General features: G+C 39.0%; 2 protein-coding genes across 13 annotated transcripts in view; both read right to left on the bottom strand.

Moving 5' to 3' along the window:
* The window catches only part of LOC111868237 (glutamate-gated chloride channel), a 331426-nt gene extending 324911 nt beyond the window's left edge, over nucleotides 1–6515 (bottom strand). For all 12 annotated transcript variants that reach the window (XM_023858697.2, XM_033752961.1, XM_033752962.1 and 9 more), the window contains exon 1: nucleotides 6427–6515. The gene's annotated coding sequence lies outside the window, so the exon portion shown is untranslated. The remainder of the gene's footprint in view (nucleotides 1–6426) is intronic.
* Nucleotides 6516–10698: 4183 nt separating this feature from the next.
* The window catches only part of LOC111868235 (fatty acid synthase), a 71816-nt gene continuing 65978 nt past the window's right edge, over nucleotides 10699–16536 (bottom strand). The window contains exons 33-36 of the mRNA XM_033752976.1: nucleotides 14317–14609; nucleotides 13626–13856; nucleotides 11974–12207; nucleotides 10699–11282 (exon numbers count right to left, since the gene is read on the bottom strand). Coding sequence (XP_033608867.1) covers nucleotides 11181–11282; nucleotides 11974–12207; nucleotides 13626–13856; nucleotides 14317–14609 — 860 coding nt within the window. The 3' untranslated portion in view covers nucleotides 10699–11180. The remainder of the gene's footprint in view (nucleotides 11283–11973; nucleotides 12208–13625; nucleotides 13857–14316; nucleotides 14610–16536) is intronic.

Raw genomic sequence — 16536 nt, 5'->3', positions numbered from 1 at the left:
CAGTATAATATGTCAGGTCAATAATTTCGGAATCACATTTACCAGTACTCAGTGGAAAATTAGTTCAATTGGCGCATTTCTGCACAATTCTTTCGCGGGCCGGATAAAATCACATGGCGGGCCGCATGTGGCCCGCGGGCCGTAGTTTGGAGGCCCTTGGGATAGAGGGTGACGCGTGGTCAGCGCAACGAATCCCTACGGCCATTAATTTCGGTTTTCTAGACCGGAGCCGCTATTTCCTTGAAACAGCTCCTCAATTATCCTCACGAGGCTGTGGACTCCGTTCCAGACCCACTACTTCTCAGAAAATCTGATAGCGCCGGGAATCGAACCCAGACCTCTGTATCTGTAGCCAGGAACTCTGACCACTAGACCACAGAGGCACGACCTCGTACTAGAAACAGGCTTAACAGTTTATTAATCTTTGATTTGTTTCATTTTGGTCCGTCACACTAACAATTACAAATATAAATCACAACTTATGNGAGGGTGCCGCGTGGTCAGCGCAACGAATCCCCACGGTAGTTAATTTCAGTTTTCTAGACCGGACCAGTCCTGTAGCTTTTATTAATTAATATTTCTGGCTATAACTATAAAAACACTGATAAATAATGAGTTCATTAGAATTTTCACTATGAAAATAAAAATGGCCCGGCTCGGAACAGAATTTCAGGCCGTGTAAGTGTTTTTAAATGTTTTCTCATTCACTCCATGTTACTCATGTTATGTCAGGACAAATTTCTCTTTATCCTTCGCTGCTGTCACCATGCAACATTAAATATATTGTGACCTGTAGACACAGACAAGTTTACACAACTGTTACTTGACAAGAGGTCTACATGTCACAATATCTACATCTGTAATAATAAGTCATAAGTAGCGACAAAGAATGCAGAAATGAGTCGCGATTGTTGTTCTGCTCGCTCGAGCAGACTTTAAAACATGTCTACCTACAGTATCTGCTTACTGTGGCACGTAGCCAGTAGCTGTAGATCGACCCAATAAAGTAGCCCGAGCCATATTACATGTAAAATGCCAGCATAATAGGATGGGGTTGTCAATAAGAACGATTAAAATTCATAAATTGTTTACAGATTCCATAATTTGACGTCAAACACTTTGCCATGGGACCTGCATAACTACGGGGTACGTGGTAACGTAATTGGTTGAGGCACTATGCTACTAGCCGGAAGGTTACGGGTTCGATCCCCGATGAGGTTACTGGATTTTTCTATTGACCTAATACTTCCCGCCGCAATATGACCCTGGGTTGGACTCAGTCTGTAATAGAAATGAGTATCAGGAATCTATCTGTGGGGTAAAGGGCGGCCGGCGCGTAAGGCTGACAACCTCACCGCCTCTGTGAGCCGATTGTCTAGAAAATGTGGAAGTCTCAACGTCTCATAACTCCATGTACCTCCACGGCCTGTTACAAGGCTTTACCTTCTACATTTTACATGCACAAGACGTGAATGTTAGGATGATAATGAACACGAAACTCCCAAAAATAATCTGGGTCAAATTTATGCACACTACACCAGTATACATTTGGAAGTATAAGATTGCAAGGCAATAGCGACACTGTGGGATTCGATATATAGAGATTGACATAAAAGTCGCTACGTAATCAGACTCCAAAGCACAACTGACGTCTCCAGCGGTCTATAGGGTCTATAGCTAGTATATAGTAAGCCCTTGCCGAAGGCATGCTCGTTCGGTGAAGCTGAGTTGGACGAACGTGATGGGGTTGACAAATGGGCCGAAAATTTGCACTGTTACATGCGCAGAATAAAGCCAAGTTACTCATACAAATACATAAGCAAATGTTTAGGCTGTGTCCACCTTCATCAACGGGAATAGCATTTTTCATGTGCTACTGCAGCGTATTGTGGAGCCGAAGTAGCTCAGTTTATACAGCGACGGACTACGGGGTGGACGGTTGGGGTTCGATTCCAGGAAGGGGAAGACATTTTTCCATTTTCCACAGCGATTATATCGCTCTAGTGCCGACCCAAAGGGTACCAAGGGACCTTTTCTTCGGGGGTAAAGCAACCGAGGCGAAAAGCTGACCGCTCGCATCCACCTAGTGCCGAGATTAGGGATAGTGGAGCTATATCTCCACTCCTTCATTTTTCTTCATAGAATGGTGCTGAATTAATTAAGCACAGGGGCAAAACTTTATATATTACCTTTCACTGCGTGTTTAGCAGACCTCATATAATCAAATTTCTGGTTCATAAAATAACTGTCTGCTGTTCACAGTGGCCGCGCGGTATGAGGCATGAACCGTCTTCGCTCGCTCGAGCACTAGGATCGTGGGTTCTAATCCCATTCGAGGCATTGATGTCTCTGTGTGTTTATTCTGTGCTTGTGTTGTCCTGTGTGTAGGTAGAGGTCTTACGACGGACTCATCCCCCGTCCAAGGAGTCCTACCGACTGTGTATACATTAAGAAACTGAAACAAGGGCCAAGGTCCACTAGACCTGTTGAAGCATAAATAAAGTAATTGTCCACTTTTATTTTCGGCCGCATAGCCGAATGCGCCTCATTGAAGGAAGGTTTGCTGTACTTAAACGCTCTGCATGTTCTCGCCCCTGAACCACCCTGTGATGAAATGGTTATTAGTGAAACGGGAGCGCGCCACGCTGTCCGAGCTTTAGCGTTTGTATAGGCCTTCCTCCAGTTGAGGGCTGTTTTAATATAGAGACGTACAGTGCCATTACATAGAGTAACAGTACGCCAGAGACTTCCAGTCGCCTTCCCAATCAAAACAAACACAATTTTGCGCCGTTCTTACAGTGAAGTCAAAATGACAGCATATGTGGCTCTTCTATAAATATTTTCATATCGTATGAGTTCGGACCGTACTCTTCTCCAAGTATAATTAAAATTATCAAGTCAAGGAGGATGAGATGGACAGGGCATGTAACACGAATGTGGGAGAAGAGGAATGCATATAGCCTATTGGTGGGAAAGCCAGAAGGAAAGAGACCCTTGGGAAGACCAAGACGTAGGTGGGTGGACGATATTAATGGATCTCTGAGAAACAGGGCATAACATTTCGGAAAGTGTATCATAATATTAAAACGGTAATGTCCAAACTCGTCATTCACTCATGGAACTGAGTCCTTCTTGAGAAGCCGCCAATTGTGAAGCTATTCAAGAACTTCAGAGCATTTTATGGAACCCGAAGGTTCATTACTTTGTTCACAAGAGCCACCCACCGGTCCCTATCCTGAGCCAGATCAATCCAATCCATACCATCCCATCCTATCTCTCTAAGATCCATTTTAAGTTCAAGTTTGTTTACTCTGTAATTAATTAACATAAATGTTATGTTGTTTCTGAAGCTGTTAAGGCTTTGTGATGCAGAATGTATGCATTGCGTGTGTACGTGCGCGGACGACGGCGTCTATAGACTTTATAATCTTTACCTTGCTTTCACTTGTAAATTATATTTACTCCTACAGGTCTTCTTCTTTAATTCCTTCAATTTTATTATCTATGGCTGCAATTCCTTCAACTTTGGGTGGCTTCGAGTCCGAATCCCAACCAGGAAATATAGCTCGCACTGAATGTTTCATACTGCTTTTCAGTACTTTAATACATATGTCAGGAAGGAATTTCACCTCTTTAAAGCATATCTGTTACTATATGTACCGGTTATCACGGTCTCTTCGCTTGCGGATTTCTTATTTTTCCTTCTACCCTGAAAATGGAGGCGATACGTTCCTCCGAAACTTCGGTTAACACCACATCTACACGGTGACACATCCCAGAGGGCTGCTTTCTTCTTTAAAGCATATTTGTTACTGTATGTACCATATGCTTTAACAAACTAAAGCTTTATGTTCCGCCCATAGTTCGCATCTTTCTGTTTCGTATGGTTCTGACGAAAACAACTATACTTCCTAGAACAGCATTAACCGGTTCATCTTTGTAGATGAGGCGTAACACGTTTTCAGTGAAGTACGAACCAAATTTTTATTTATACAGAAGAAGCCAAAAACATTTCAACTTCACGAATAATTTATTTGTTTATATGTATGTACGAGTATATGTGTTTACTTATGTTTACTCTTCTTACATGTCACAACATTTTTCGTTGTTCGTCCAACGCACGTACATGAAACAGAGTATAAGATAAATACGTATTTTTTAAATAAAGTAACAACGCAGAGTGGAACTAACATTAGCACTCATGCGTCTAAATGCCGGACTGCTGGCTGTAGGCCAAATTGCATCCGAATAATCCTGCGACTGACCAATTTGATCAAGGTTTTCCGTGATTTTCCTTAGGCCTAGAGCAAATGCGGAGTTGTTACCCAAATTTCACCTTGCGCTTCAACATTCCTATACAGCCCTCCCAATGTTAATATTGTAACCGATTTGATCAATGCGTTTTTGAGTAACAGCTCGGTAAGCAAATCGCAACAATAGAGGGAAAACTGTGTTTTATATGCGGACCGCGCCGAGGAAACGCACATTGCTAGGCAACGCACCAGTAAACTTGCATCCACATTTTTAGCGAGCCTTTTACAGTTCCCGTGTTACATATTCGTTGCCAGGAATCTGAGAGTGATGACTAATGGAAGCAGACTGAGAAGATTAGTGTGGAGTGATTGTAAATTACGTAAATCGGCAAGAAAGTAATAATTATTTGTAGTTACGACCTGTAGGTTGTTAATAAATCCAATTACTAATCCAAACAAGCGTCTCCATCACCCAAACAAGTAATTATATCAACATTTCACTCTAATGCAGCCATTCGAAATTTAATATCAAATTAATTCCGATCATATGCAGTGAAGCCCCTGCTCTGCTCTGCTCATAACAAAGTCCACATCCTAACACTTTACCTTTTTTTTTTTGTATTGCTAGTGGGGTGGGACTAAGTCCCTTGTACTGCGGCCACTTCTGGCCTATTGTACCAGCCCCAGATGATAGGTGAGGATGATTGTGGAGCAATTGGTGGGATGAAGATTGGCAGGGGAAACCGAAGTACTCGGAGAAAACATACCCCAGCGCCACTTTGTCCACCACAAATCCCACTTGATCAGACCCGGGATCGAACCCTGGCCGCCGCTTACACTGAGGTAAATGTAAGGTGAATCTATCCCTGTAACAGGCCGTGGAGGTCCACAGGGTTGTAAGCAGTCTAGGTTCCCACATTTTCTAGAAAATCGGCTCACAGATGGTGGTGAGGTTGTCAGTCTTATGCGTCGGCCGCCCTTTACCCCCAGGAATATCCTTGGTGTCATTTATGTTAGAGGCTGAGTCGACCCCAGGGTCACAGTGCGGCTGGAAGGATTGGGTCAAATGAAAAACCCAATGACCTCCTCGGGAATCAAACCCACGACCTTCCGGCTAGTAGTAGGGTGCCTCAACCAACTACTCCTGTCAAAGGGATGTAATAAAACAAATAATGTATAATACTATTGCCTGACTTGAAAGAAAAATGGCTTCCTCTGCGTAAGTTTAAGTTATACGAGGCACAACGGCCGGTCACAGGGATTTTCTATTCAGTCTAGTAAGATAATGTGTTTTCGTTTCAAAATTTGATTTACTAACACAAGTGAGATGGCATAATTTTGCAAATATTACTGTAAGATGAAGTTAAAACAAACGCTTGGATTTTTGTTACCAAATCATACCTATCTAAAAGCTACGTAAAATAATCTTCAAGGGTAATGAGTAGTTTTAAATATATCCAAAATAATACGAAGTAGTGTATTGAATAATAAGAATGATGATGTATAGAAACATTCTATCTATCAACAGAGTGCTGTGTAGGCCAATTACACAGCATGTAAAGTGCACTGTTTTTGGAAATTGTATCACATTAAGGGTGGAAGCGAAGCATCAGTTTGGTAACAATGGAGTAAATACATGGGGGTTTCTCTTTCTGCTAAACCAGACCAGTAAAATATATCTGATTTGAATGTCGGTTAGAACAAGTTTAGGTTCAATAATTAGTCCATATTTATATTTATGGTCAAGATCATACACCTAAATTATTGCGCACAAGTTCAAACATAATGTATCATACCTAGAGCCTTTATAGGTGTACAACAATATGAACAGGCAGCATTAGCATTAATTATAAACGACTTATTAGCACATATTAATATTATTGTTACAGCATCGTTCATGCATTACGAAATGTCACAAAGAAAAAGTATATGAGACAAATTCAGAAGTACGCGGCGCGGTTTTAATGATATTCGAAGGAATGTTTAATATCTAAATAAATTAACAACTAATGCTCATCACCTGTGTATGAATTCCGTTGTTCAATTTTCCGATAATCGAGATATTTCTATTATCGATTGCGTATGACATAATAATGCTTCAAAAAAACATATCATGGACAGCTCTTTCTCTTCTGGGTTATTAGCAAAAGTTACACTATTTGCTGTATTTTACCTGAATCCTGACGCGTCATCTCAAGCAGGCACGTTGGATCATCGAGTCACTATGGGCAGCTGACCGTCCACACCATACACGAACCACGATTCGAACTCTACTGACGGAACAAGCGACTCCGCCTAGCGATTGTGACGCTCTCAGGTGGAAAATCGAAACAACCAATTTATGACAATGGCTCAGAACGTAACATGCTTTGATTACCTAGGACGTGACAAACATATGACAGAAATATACACACATTTGTAAGATTTGAAGTTCTCGCGACAGTAAATATGAAGGAGAGGGAAGGTCATTTTCTACCAGACTAGACTATGTCACACTTCACAAGACAGTAATCTTCGTGAACACAAAACTAGTGATAAATAGGACAGTAAAAATATAATGGAATAAAATAAAATTATTTAATTTAACTTAATTCTCCGAATGCAGATTAGGAAATAAATTGAGAAATATATGTGTTCGCTTTGTTATTGCCTCTAGCATTTAAAATTAATTTAATTATCTCGAAACAATATTGTCGGAACGTAAAGCTGACCACTCACCTACCTCCATTCCACCACATGTCTTTATCACGTAGGTACCTTAAGCTCTGAGGCATATTTACGATGTATCTTTACAGCAGGACCTACAGAGAAGTCCTTCTGGGCATAAATTGTGTTCCATTTTACACTACCGACTTCTGTTCCGACAGACACTTAAGAAGTTCCGCGTGAGATTCAGTACAATGCAAGTCGGTCCTCGTGTAAAAAAAAGTAAAGCTATCCCTGTAACAGGCCGTGGAGGCCCATAGGGTTGTGAGACGTCGAGGGTCCCACATTATCTAGACAATCGGCTCACAGATGGCGGTGAGGTTGTCAGCCTTACGCGCCGACCGACCTCTAACCTCCAGGAAAATTCCTGGTTCTCATTTCTGTTACACACTGAGTCGACCCCAGGGCCATAGTGCGGCTGGAAGGTTTAGGTCAATTGAAAAAATACCAATGACCTCATCGGGACTCGGACCCGCGACCTTCCGGCTTGTAGCATAGTGCCTCAACCAACTATGCTAATTGCAGATTTTAAGCAAAACTGGAATACTGACATATGTCAGTAAAACTTACAAATATCAGATTTTATAAAAAAAATACATTCGGGGTTTGCGACTTTTGCTTGCATACAGAACGACATGGCAAAGATAACAGGCGTATATTTCGTTGCTGAAGCTTCAAAATGGGATATGGGGGAATGAGGACAAAACCCTAGAAAAAATAAAATAAAGTATATATCCTTTGTAACATGCCAGCACACTTTAATACATAAAAGGATTGTCTAAGTAAAATAAATAAGTAATTAATTAGGCAACGTTGGTAGTAGCATTATCACCACTGAATTACATAAGGACGATCATAGTGACCGCACGGTCTAAAATATGAACTGTCTTAGTTCGCTCGAAAGCCGGAATCGTGGGTTCGAATCCCACTCAAGGCATGGATGTCTGTGTGTGCGTTGATTTTGTGTTTGTGTTGTCCTGCGTGTAGGTAGCGGCCTTGCGTTGGGCTGATCACTTGTTCAAGGAGTCCTACAGTCCATGTAAAAAAAAGAGATTACAAAACTGAAGAAGGGCCAGTGCCTAACAAAGGGCTGTAGAGCCATAGATGAATGAATTACATGAGACCAATACATTTAGGTGAAAGCTTTGTTACAGTCATAAGGAATAAGAAACTTCGATAATCTTGCAGACTTTAAGTATTCAGAATTACTTGGGTTTCGGACTTTGTCCTTCGTCCAGTATTCTAAAAAATATAACACAGCATTTCAGAAACTGGATATGTTTCCATCCTCAGGTGAATGGGGAGACACCTACTCTGTTGGGTCCTTTAGAAAGATTGGGGTTGACTGCTTCTAAGGGACCCAATAGAGTAGGTGACCCTTCTCACCTGAGAATGAAAACAGATCCAGTTTCGGAAACGTGTTTTCTACTTTTTAGAATATCAAATGATATACAAAGACCAAAACCCAGTAATTCTTACCAGTTATCTTACCAGTAATTCTTAGTTAGATAATCTTCTCTTGTACTCAGAAAATCAATGTTAATTATTAAACATACAAGTTCTGGAGTGTATTCATAAAAAAGATTTCTGGGGTATTTTTCCCATTTGTTTAATTATCTTTATAACCATAAAACTTAGCCCTATGGAAAAAGTGCTTTCAACATAAAATTAAATTTAAACACGCGATTTTACATGGGAAATATATAATGCTAATGCGCAATTAGGTTTATGTACATTTTAGTAGAAATATTTTTAAAAGGTGAACACTGAGTAACCGTCTTAAATGTGTTCATATATGTTAATTATTTTAATTTATCAGGGAAATCTTCACACAATAAATTAGAAGCTGGCCACACTTGTGGGTTCTATTGTTTATGAAAATTGTGTGTTTCAAATTTTGAGCTTGGGGGAAGTCTAATTTCAACATATAATTGCCAAGTGAAATATCTGATGCCAGGATTCTCATGCATCCCTTCATCGTGCTGAATAACAGGAATACAAACTACTCTTTAGAGTTCTAGAAGTTTGTGATGGTGGTATATTGATATAATTATTGTGTTGCTGGACGTTGTCCACTGTCTTGTTTTTTTTTTTTAACGCACTTGGGTTCAAATGAGGAAGGAAACAGAATCCAGTCTCCAAAATATTGTGTGTTTTAAATAAGAATGGAATGATTGATAATGTCCAGAAACCCAGTAATTGTACTCTTAGAGTGTTGAAAATTTTAAGTGTTAAAATTATTAGGTGGCCGGTGTAACGTCAATTGAGAATTCAAAGGGAAGTCTCGAAATTCATATATCAGCTTTCGTACTGTTAACTTTCTCTGCTTTCCCCTGTATTCCTTTCCATTCCTAGGCATTATCAAAAAATACATCAAGGCCAAAATGTAATACTACCTCCTACAAGAAATACCCACAGTCAGTTGTAACTCACCTATTTATACAATAGTGTACACTTCACATATCCATATCAAAATATTATTAATACTCACAGAGTAGACACAACATACTGCAGCAAAAGACTGGCCTACCATTTGTGACCTATTATGCAATCTGCGATCATGAAACTTGTTATCACTCAAAAATTCACTCCTATGGTAACCCAAAATTGCATAATGACAATGATAAATCTCACAATTTTCATTAATCAGTCAATCATCCAATGCTATACAATATCGATACTGACATTGTCGTTATATAACCTACTAAAAAACTTTTTTATACATATACACATATAAGGATGCCCATGCATACTGTTCATGTTGCTTTTTTGGTTCAAGTCCATTTTATACTTTTAAATTCCTATCTTCTTGAAATTAATGATAACCTACTACCAAATCAGAAATTCTAATTCTACCCAATCAATAATCTTGAGAAATTTCATTAAATATCAGACACACACATACACACAGAGATAGAATGACAGATTACCCACATCTATATGTGGTGGATCTGTATATATTATGGATTACTACCCAGCACACATGCTATTTTAAGTAATAAAACAAGAATGAGTCCCAAGCTTAAATCATAAAGCCTCCTTTATTGTGGAACAGAATTCTAGTCTTATATATATACATATCATGTTACATTGTGCTCATAACATATGATCATCTGGCCCTGCAACAGACTACGNCAATCAAGAAGGCATTTAATTTTAAACCTAATTTACATATAGAGATATTGGGTTTTCGGACTTTATCCATCGTCCTGGTTTTAAGATAACTAAGAAAAACATGACGTTTCGGAAACTGGATCCATTTCCATCCTGAGGTGAGGGAAAACACCTATTCTGTTGGGTCCCTTAGAAAGAGCTAGCCTCAGTCACTGGACAATCCAGTTTCCGAAACGTTGTGTTTTTCTTAGTTATCTTAAAACCAGGACGATGGATAAAGTCCGAAAACCCAATATCTCTATATGTAAATTAGGTTTAAAATTAAATGCCTTCTTGATTGTTTAAATCTCCCTCCTTATCTCAAAATAGATCCTGGATGAAAGTAGCCTATTCAAGATTGGAAGGAAAGTGTTCATTGACATACATAAACAAAGACCCTCATCCACAGAGCGCATGCACAGGTGCGCATCCACAGAGCGCATGCACAGGTGCGAGACAACGGTCTGCATACTTTATTACTGCATTAATTCTNCATCCACAGAGCGCATGCACAGGTGCGCATCCACAGAGCGCATGCACAGGTGCGCATCCACAGAGCGCGTGCACAGGTGCGCATCCACAGAGCGCGTGCACAGGTGCGATACAACGGTCTGCATACTTTATTATTGCATTAATTTCTGTTTGAAAGATCACAATAATTGCAATTAATAACAAAAAATGTTTCCTGTGATTATGTAATTGGTGCTGAGAGATGAATATTGAAGGTGATCTGAGTTCAATCCTCTTTGCTCCCACACACTACAGAACAAATCTGTTGATGATGTTTCCTGTTTCACAATTGCTGATTGCTTTATGATTGCCTTCAACCATCTTGATATTAACGGGTATGCTTGAAAAACTGTAACAAGATATAAGTTTTTGTAACACAAAAGAGGTATCTTATTTTAACATAAACTGCAGCGGCAACAATTCTTGCATGTATTTGCAGTAAAGGAAATATAATAAGTAATTAGGATACAGTGAAATATGTTTCCTGTGATTATGTAATTGGTGCTGAGAGATGAAGATTGAAGGTGATCTGAGTTCAATCCTCTTTCCTTCCACATACTACAGAACAAATCTGTTGATGATGTTTCCTGTTTCACGATTGCTGATAATTGTTTTATGATTGCCTTCAACCATTTTCATATTGACCGTCTGCTTGAAAAACTGTAACAAGATATTAGTTTTTGTAACACAAAAGAGGTATCTTATATTAACATAAACCGTAGCAGTAACAATTCTTACATGTATTTGCAGTAAAGGTTATAATTAGAATGATCAAGTCAAGGAGGATGAGGTGGGCAGGTCATGTAACACGAATGAGGGAGACAAGGAATGTGTATAGGATATTGGTGGGAAAGCTAGAAGGAAAGAGACCACAGGGAAGACCAAGGCATAGGTGGGTGGACAATATTAGAATGGATCTTAGAGAGATAGGATGGGATGGTATGGATTGGATAGATCTGGTTCAGGATAGGGACCAGTGGAGGGCTCTTGTGAACACGGTAATGAACCTTTGGGTCCCATAAAATGCTGGAAAATTCCTGAGTAGCTGCAGAATTGGCAGCTCCTCCAGAAGGGCTTAGCTCCATGAGTAAGTAAGTAAATAAGTAAGTAAGTATTTGCAGTAAAGGAAACATAATAACTAATCAAGATACAGTGAAATATGTTCACAATAGATTCCATTCGAATTTGAGAATTTATTCAAAATAATATATGTGAGATTGTATTAAAAGTTACTGTTACATGTCTACCCAAGAGGAATATCACACATACTAAAAACTAATTCTGTCATTTTACTATATTTCTCGATCATTAGAGATGTGATCATAGAACATAAACAAAATGAAAATGTTACCTTAGTGAGGCCACAGTTGTCTTCACTTTCATCTGCAGGTCGTACTAAGGTCACTTCTCCAGACAGCAGAGTTCCTGGATGTTGAAACTGGAGTATAGATGATATATGGTCTGCCACAGCTGTAAGTGCAATTCCAAGATGCTTCTCTCTACTTTTCATCTTGCTTGGTAGTTCTAACAAAGCACGATTCAGTCGAGATGACCAGTCTGGTAGCTGCATCAGTTCCTCGTGCACCTGATATTGTAAAAATCATTCATTGACAGACACTTCATATACAATTTGGTTTTCAAAATCCAGAACACAAATGTTATCTAAAATTCAATTTGTGAATTTTTAATGGAACATTTAGTTTCCTGCTGCAAATTATGTAAAAGATGGTATATATAAATTTCTATGTTATTGGTCTTACTTTGTAATATGTATTATAATCTTCTTAAATTTTAGGCTACTATCAAAAGTTTTGTTCTGCAAAAGGGTTATCACTTAACTCAACAATAGAACATACAACATAATCTCATATACAGTATTAAATATTTCTGGTAACTCAGGCAAACCCCATGTAAAGAAGTATGGTAAATGTAAAATGTGCTGGTCACCATAGCTGAGTGGTCTAAGGCATGTACTGTCTTCACTCGCTCGGAAGCCGGGATCATACTAGGTTCAAATCTCACACAAGGCATGAATGTTTGGTGTATGTATGCGTTTATTCTGTGTTTGTGTTGTCCTGTGTTTAGGTAGAGGCCTTGCGACCAGCTGATCACCTGTCCAAGGAGTTCTACTGTCTGTAAAAATGATCATGAAACTGAGAAATCAGCCCTATGCTCCAAAAATGGGAGCAAGAGGAGAGAAAAAATGTAAACTGTAAAGTTGTCTCTGTGCTTAATTAGTTAAGCACCAATCCATGAAGACAAATTGGGGAAAAGAGGTATAGCTCCACCATTCTTGACCTCAGCACTAGATGGAAGTGAACCTGAAAATTTCAGGAAACAGAAACTGCACTTATACTCATATAAAGGGCCGCACAATAGCTCAAGCGGTTAGTCGCTGGCTTCCCACCGCAGTGGCCCGGGTTTGATCCCGTGCCTGGACAAATGGGATTTGTGTTGGACAAAGTGGTGCTGGGGCAGGTTTTCTCCGAGTACTTTGGTTTCCCCTGCCAATCTTCATTCAGCCAATTGCTCCACAATCACCCTCACCTATCATCTGGGGCTGGTACAATAGGCTAGAAGTGGCCACAGTACAAGGGACTTAGTCCCATCCCACTAGAATTAAAAAAAATTATATTAAAAGTATTATGGTGGGAAGAACTGACTTTGACTCAAATCCTAACATTTAACAGCAAAACAGACACGGCTCATAATAGATAAAATATATGGAAAAACATTGTGGTAGGATGTCCTTGTTGTTGTAATTGTTGTAGTTGTTTGTATTTCTCTGTAATTGTTGTAGTTGTTAATCATATTTGGTTTGTATTCACTGTGGTAGGATGTCCTTATTGTTGTGTTTTGTGTATTGTGTTTTGTTTGAACGTGTTGTCACTTAGTGTAATGTGTGTTACTTGTCTGTTGTGTCCTATTGTGTACGACTGCCACCGGGCTAAAACCCAATTGCAGTATAATAAATAATGCAATAATATTCAGGTCATTGTTTACCTTCATGCTGCTTATTTGCAACAGTCTACAGATGAGGTTTGCCTCTAATTCTGATCCCTGGTTGAGAAGGTCCACCATGCTGCGTATCATATCCAATGCTCCATCTAGCAGTACCACTCGAGTCTCCACTCCTTCTGTTTCCAATATCCTGGCCAATTCTAGTGTAAGGACACCACCCCATGACACACCCACCAAATTGTATGGGCCCTTCTTTTGAGCTTCTCGAATATGCTGAAAAATTACAATCAAAATATGTGACATGGACAGTACTAGTGGCAATGATTGGCACAATTCAAGATGCAGAGCCTAACAATCACAAAAGTTTTCTCATATTTAATCTTTATTTGGTCAGAAAGAATTATTTACTGGGGTATGTTAATTTCATGTCATGAGGATAAAAGCAAAAGACATAATAGAAAGATTACTAATAAACGTTTCAAAAGTATGAAAAAGTTCAAATCAAAATGTCATCACAAATATGGGATATAAAAGTCTGCTGAAAGTCAATTGATGTATTGGAGGAACATGTCTCCATCTTTTGGATTGATGAATAAGCCAAGCAAGAAACCAGAGTGAAGAAGGATCTGCTTACTTCCTTTTTAAAAGAAATCTGTCATTACTCCCAAAACTGTCATGTGGATTCTATTTATAGCACACTTCTAACACTGTCTATTGGATACATATAACTTACCTTAGCCAACAATCCAGCAGTCTCAGACAAAGAACTGCTGGTATGAGATAACCTGACACAGAATGTAGGGAACATTATCTGCCTTGCTAGTGGTTTCAGCACCTCAGATGGAGGACCCTGAAGTCCTGGAATGATGAACACTGAAGGGACTTCCTTGACAAAAGCCTTTCCAGGACTCAGTGATGTTAGCTCCTTTAAACAGCATGAGGAACACATTGCCAGGTCTTCCCCAAGTGCTGCCAGTTCCTCTATGGAGGCCGGCAAAAATGTATCTAGGGAGGGTGCTGTGTATGCTGTGTAGGTGGGGATACAGAAGTTCTCTTAAGAAACAGTCAAATTTAATGTTTCTATTCATTACAATATACCGTATTTACGCATGTATAGGCCGCGTGCGTGTATAGGCCNCCGCAGCACAATTTTCAGACAGAAATTATAGAAAAAATAATTTTCTTGGAATATTATTTCAGGAGTAGAACACCCTGTATTACTAATTATGAATATAATTTTTTTTAAATGAAGTGTGATTTCGAATATTTCGAATATAAGCCGCACCCCAGTTTTCCTCTTAAATTTTTGGCAAAAAATGTGCAGCCTATACATGAGTAAATAAAGTAATGGAAGAAATTTATAACTGAAGAGAGATGAAGTGACAGGGGTTGAACAAAACTGCATAATGAGGAGCTTCATAACTTGTACTCTTCTCCAAGTATAATTAGAATGATCAAGTCAAGAAGGATGATATGGGCAGGGCATGTAACATGAATGGTGGAAAAGAGGAATGCATATAGAATATTGGTGGGAAAGGCAGAAAGAAAGAGAGTGCTAGGAAGACCAAAATGTAGGTGAGTGAACAATATTAAAATTAATCTTAGAGAGATAGGATGGGATGGTATGGATTGGTTTGATTTGATTTGGGTCAGGATAGGTACCAGTGGAGGGCTCTTATGAACATGGTAATGAACTCAGAATTACTGGATTTTCGGGCTTTTTCAATCATCAGGTGTTATAAAACTACTTTCTAGAATACAGGAAGATAGGAAAAGTTTAAAAAACCCAGTAATTTTGAATGTTATACACCATCATCAGAACACTCTAGAACCTACAGTAATGAACATTCGGGTTCCATAAAATGTTGGGAAGTTCTTGAGTAGCTGCACAATTGATGGCTTCTCAAGAAGGGCTCAGCTCTGTGAGTGAGTGAGTTTAAAACTGATTGATTCCATAAAGAAAGTCCTTGTGAATGTGACAGTAGATCAGCTGTCCAAGAAATTTTTTTACTTTATTGAACTTAAACATTAAAACCATGTTCAGAAACGCGCATTATTGGATCCCATCCTTGAGCTAGCTGAGTCTAATCTACACTCTTCTGTAATTTTAACATTTGCATTATCTCCCTGTCTGTACCGAGAGCTCCCTGATGGCTTAGTTTTACCAACTACAATTCTGTACACTAATTTCACTTCCCCACGCTTTCTATAACTCTTGCCCATCTTTTCCTCCTTGATTAAATGATCTAAATAATATTATGCAAAGAGTACATATCACTGAACTCCTCATTATATCATTTTCACTATCGTCCTGACATTTCTTCTCTCTTAAATTCAAGTATTCTCCTCAGAATGTTCTAGAACATTCCTTAACCTTAATTCTTACATTAGGATGACAACAAAATATAAAATTGAAGTTGCACATCTTTAGTCCTTAACCTTTTATAAAGGAGAGTGAGAAACAGAAGATTATGGACTGAATTGTAGAAGAAATTATGAGATTTTAATATTCATAAACATACTTTCAATTTGTTGCTGTCACTCCTTTGTAGTCACACTTCGTTCACATTTTTAGAACATTCATTGGCTATCTTCATACTGTAATTTATCCTATACTTTGGTGATAAGAAATTAATTCTTACATATGTCCATGTTTATTTCTATACAAATCTTCATATTTCTGTCTAATAGAATTTTTCCACTCTTGTTTATGTTATTCATGTTTCCGTCTAATGAACTGACATAATTAGCACAGATCAAAAACTAATGTGTTTCACTGGTTTTCAGTACCTCATGGTTTCCTTGAATCTCCAGAATGGTATACAAAGGGGGACCCAAAAATAACCGGAAACAACCTGTTGCAGGCGCATGCTTTGTAGTTACGAGTTGTGCTGCTAGGTGGTGTTAGCTGGGGGTCTCCCGCGACTGTTAGTGAGCTGGCGTCAGTCTGAGT

The sequence above is a fragment of the Cryptotermes secundus genome, unplaced genomic scaffold (genome assembly GCF_002891405.2).
Source record: "Cryptotermes secundus unplaced genomic scaffold, Csec_1.0 scaffold364, whole genome shotgun sequence".
NCBI lineage: Eukaryota > Metazoa > Arthropoda > Insecta > Blattodea > Kalotermitidae > Cryptotermes > Cryptotermes secundus.
The sequence above is the reverse complement of the archived record's forward strand: the minus strand, read 5'-3'. Positions and strand labels throughout refer to the sequence as shown.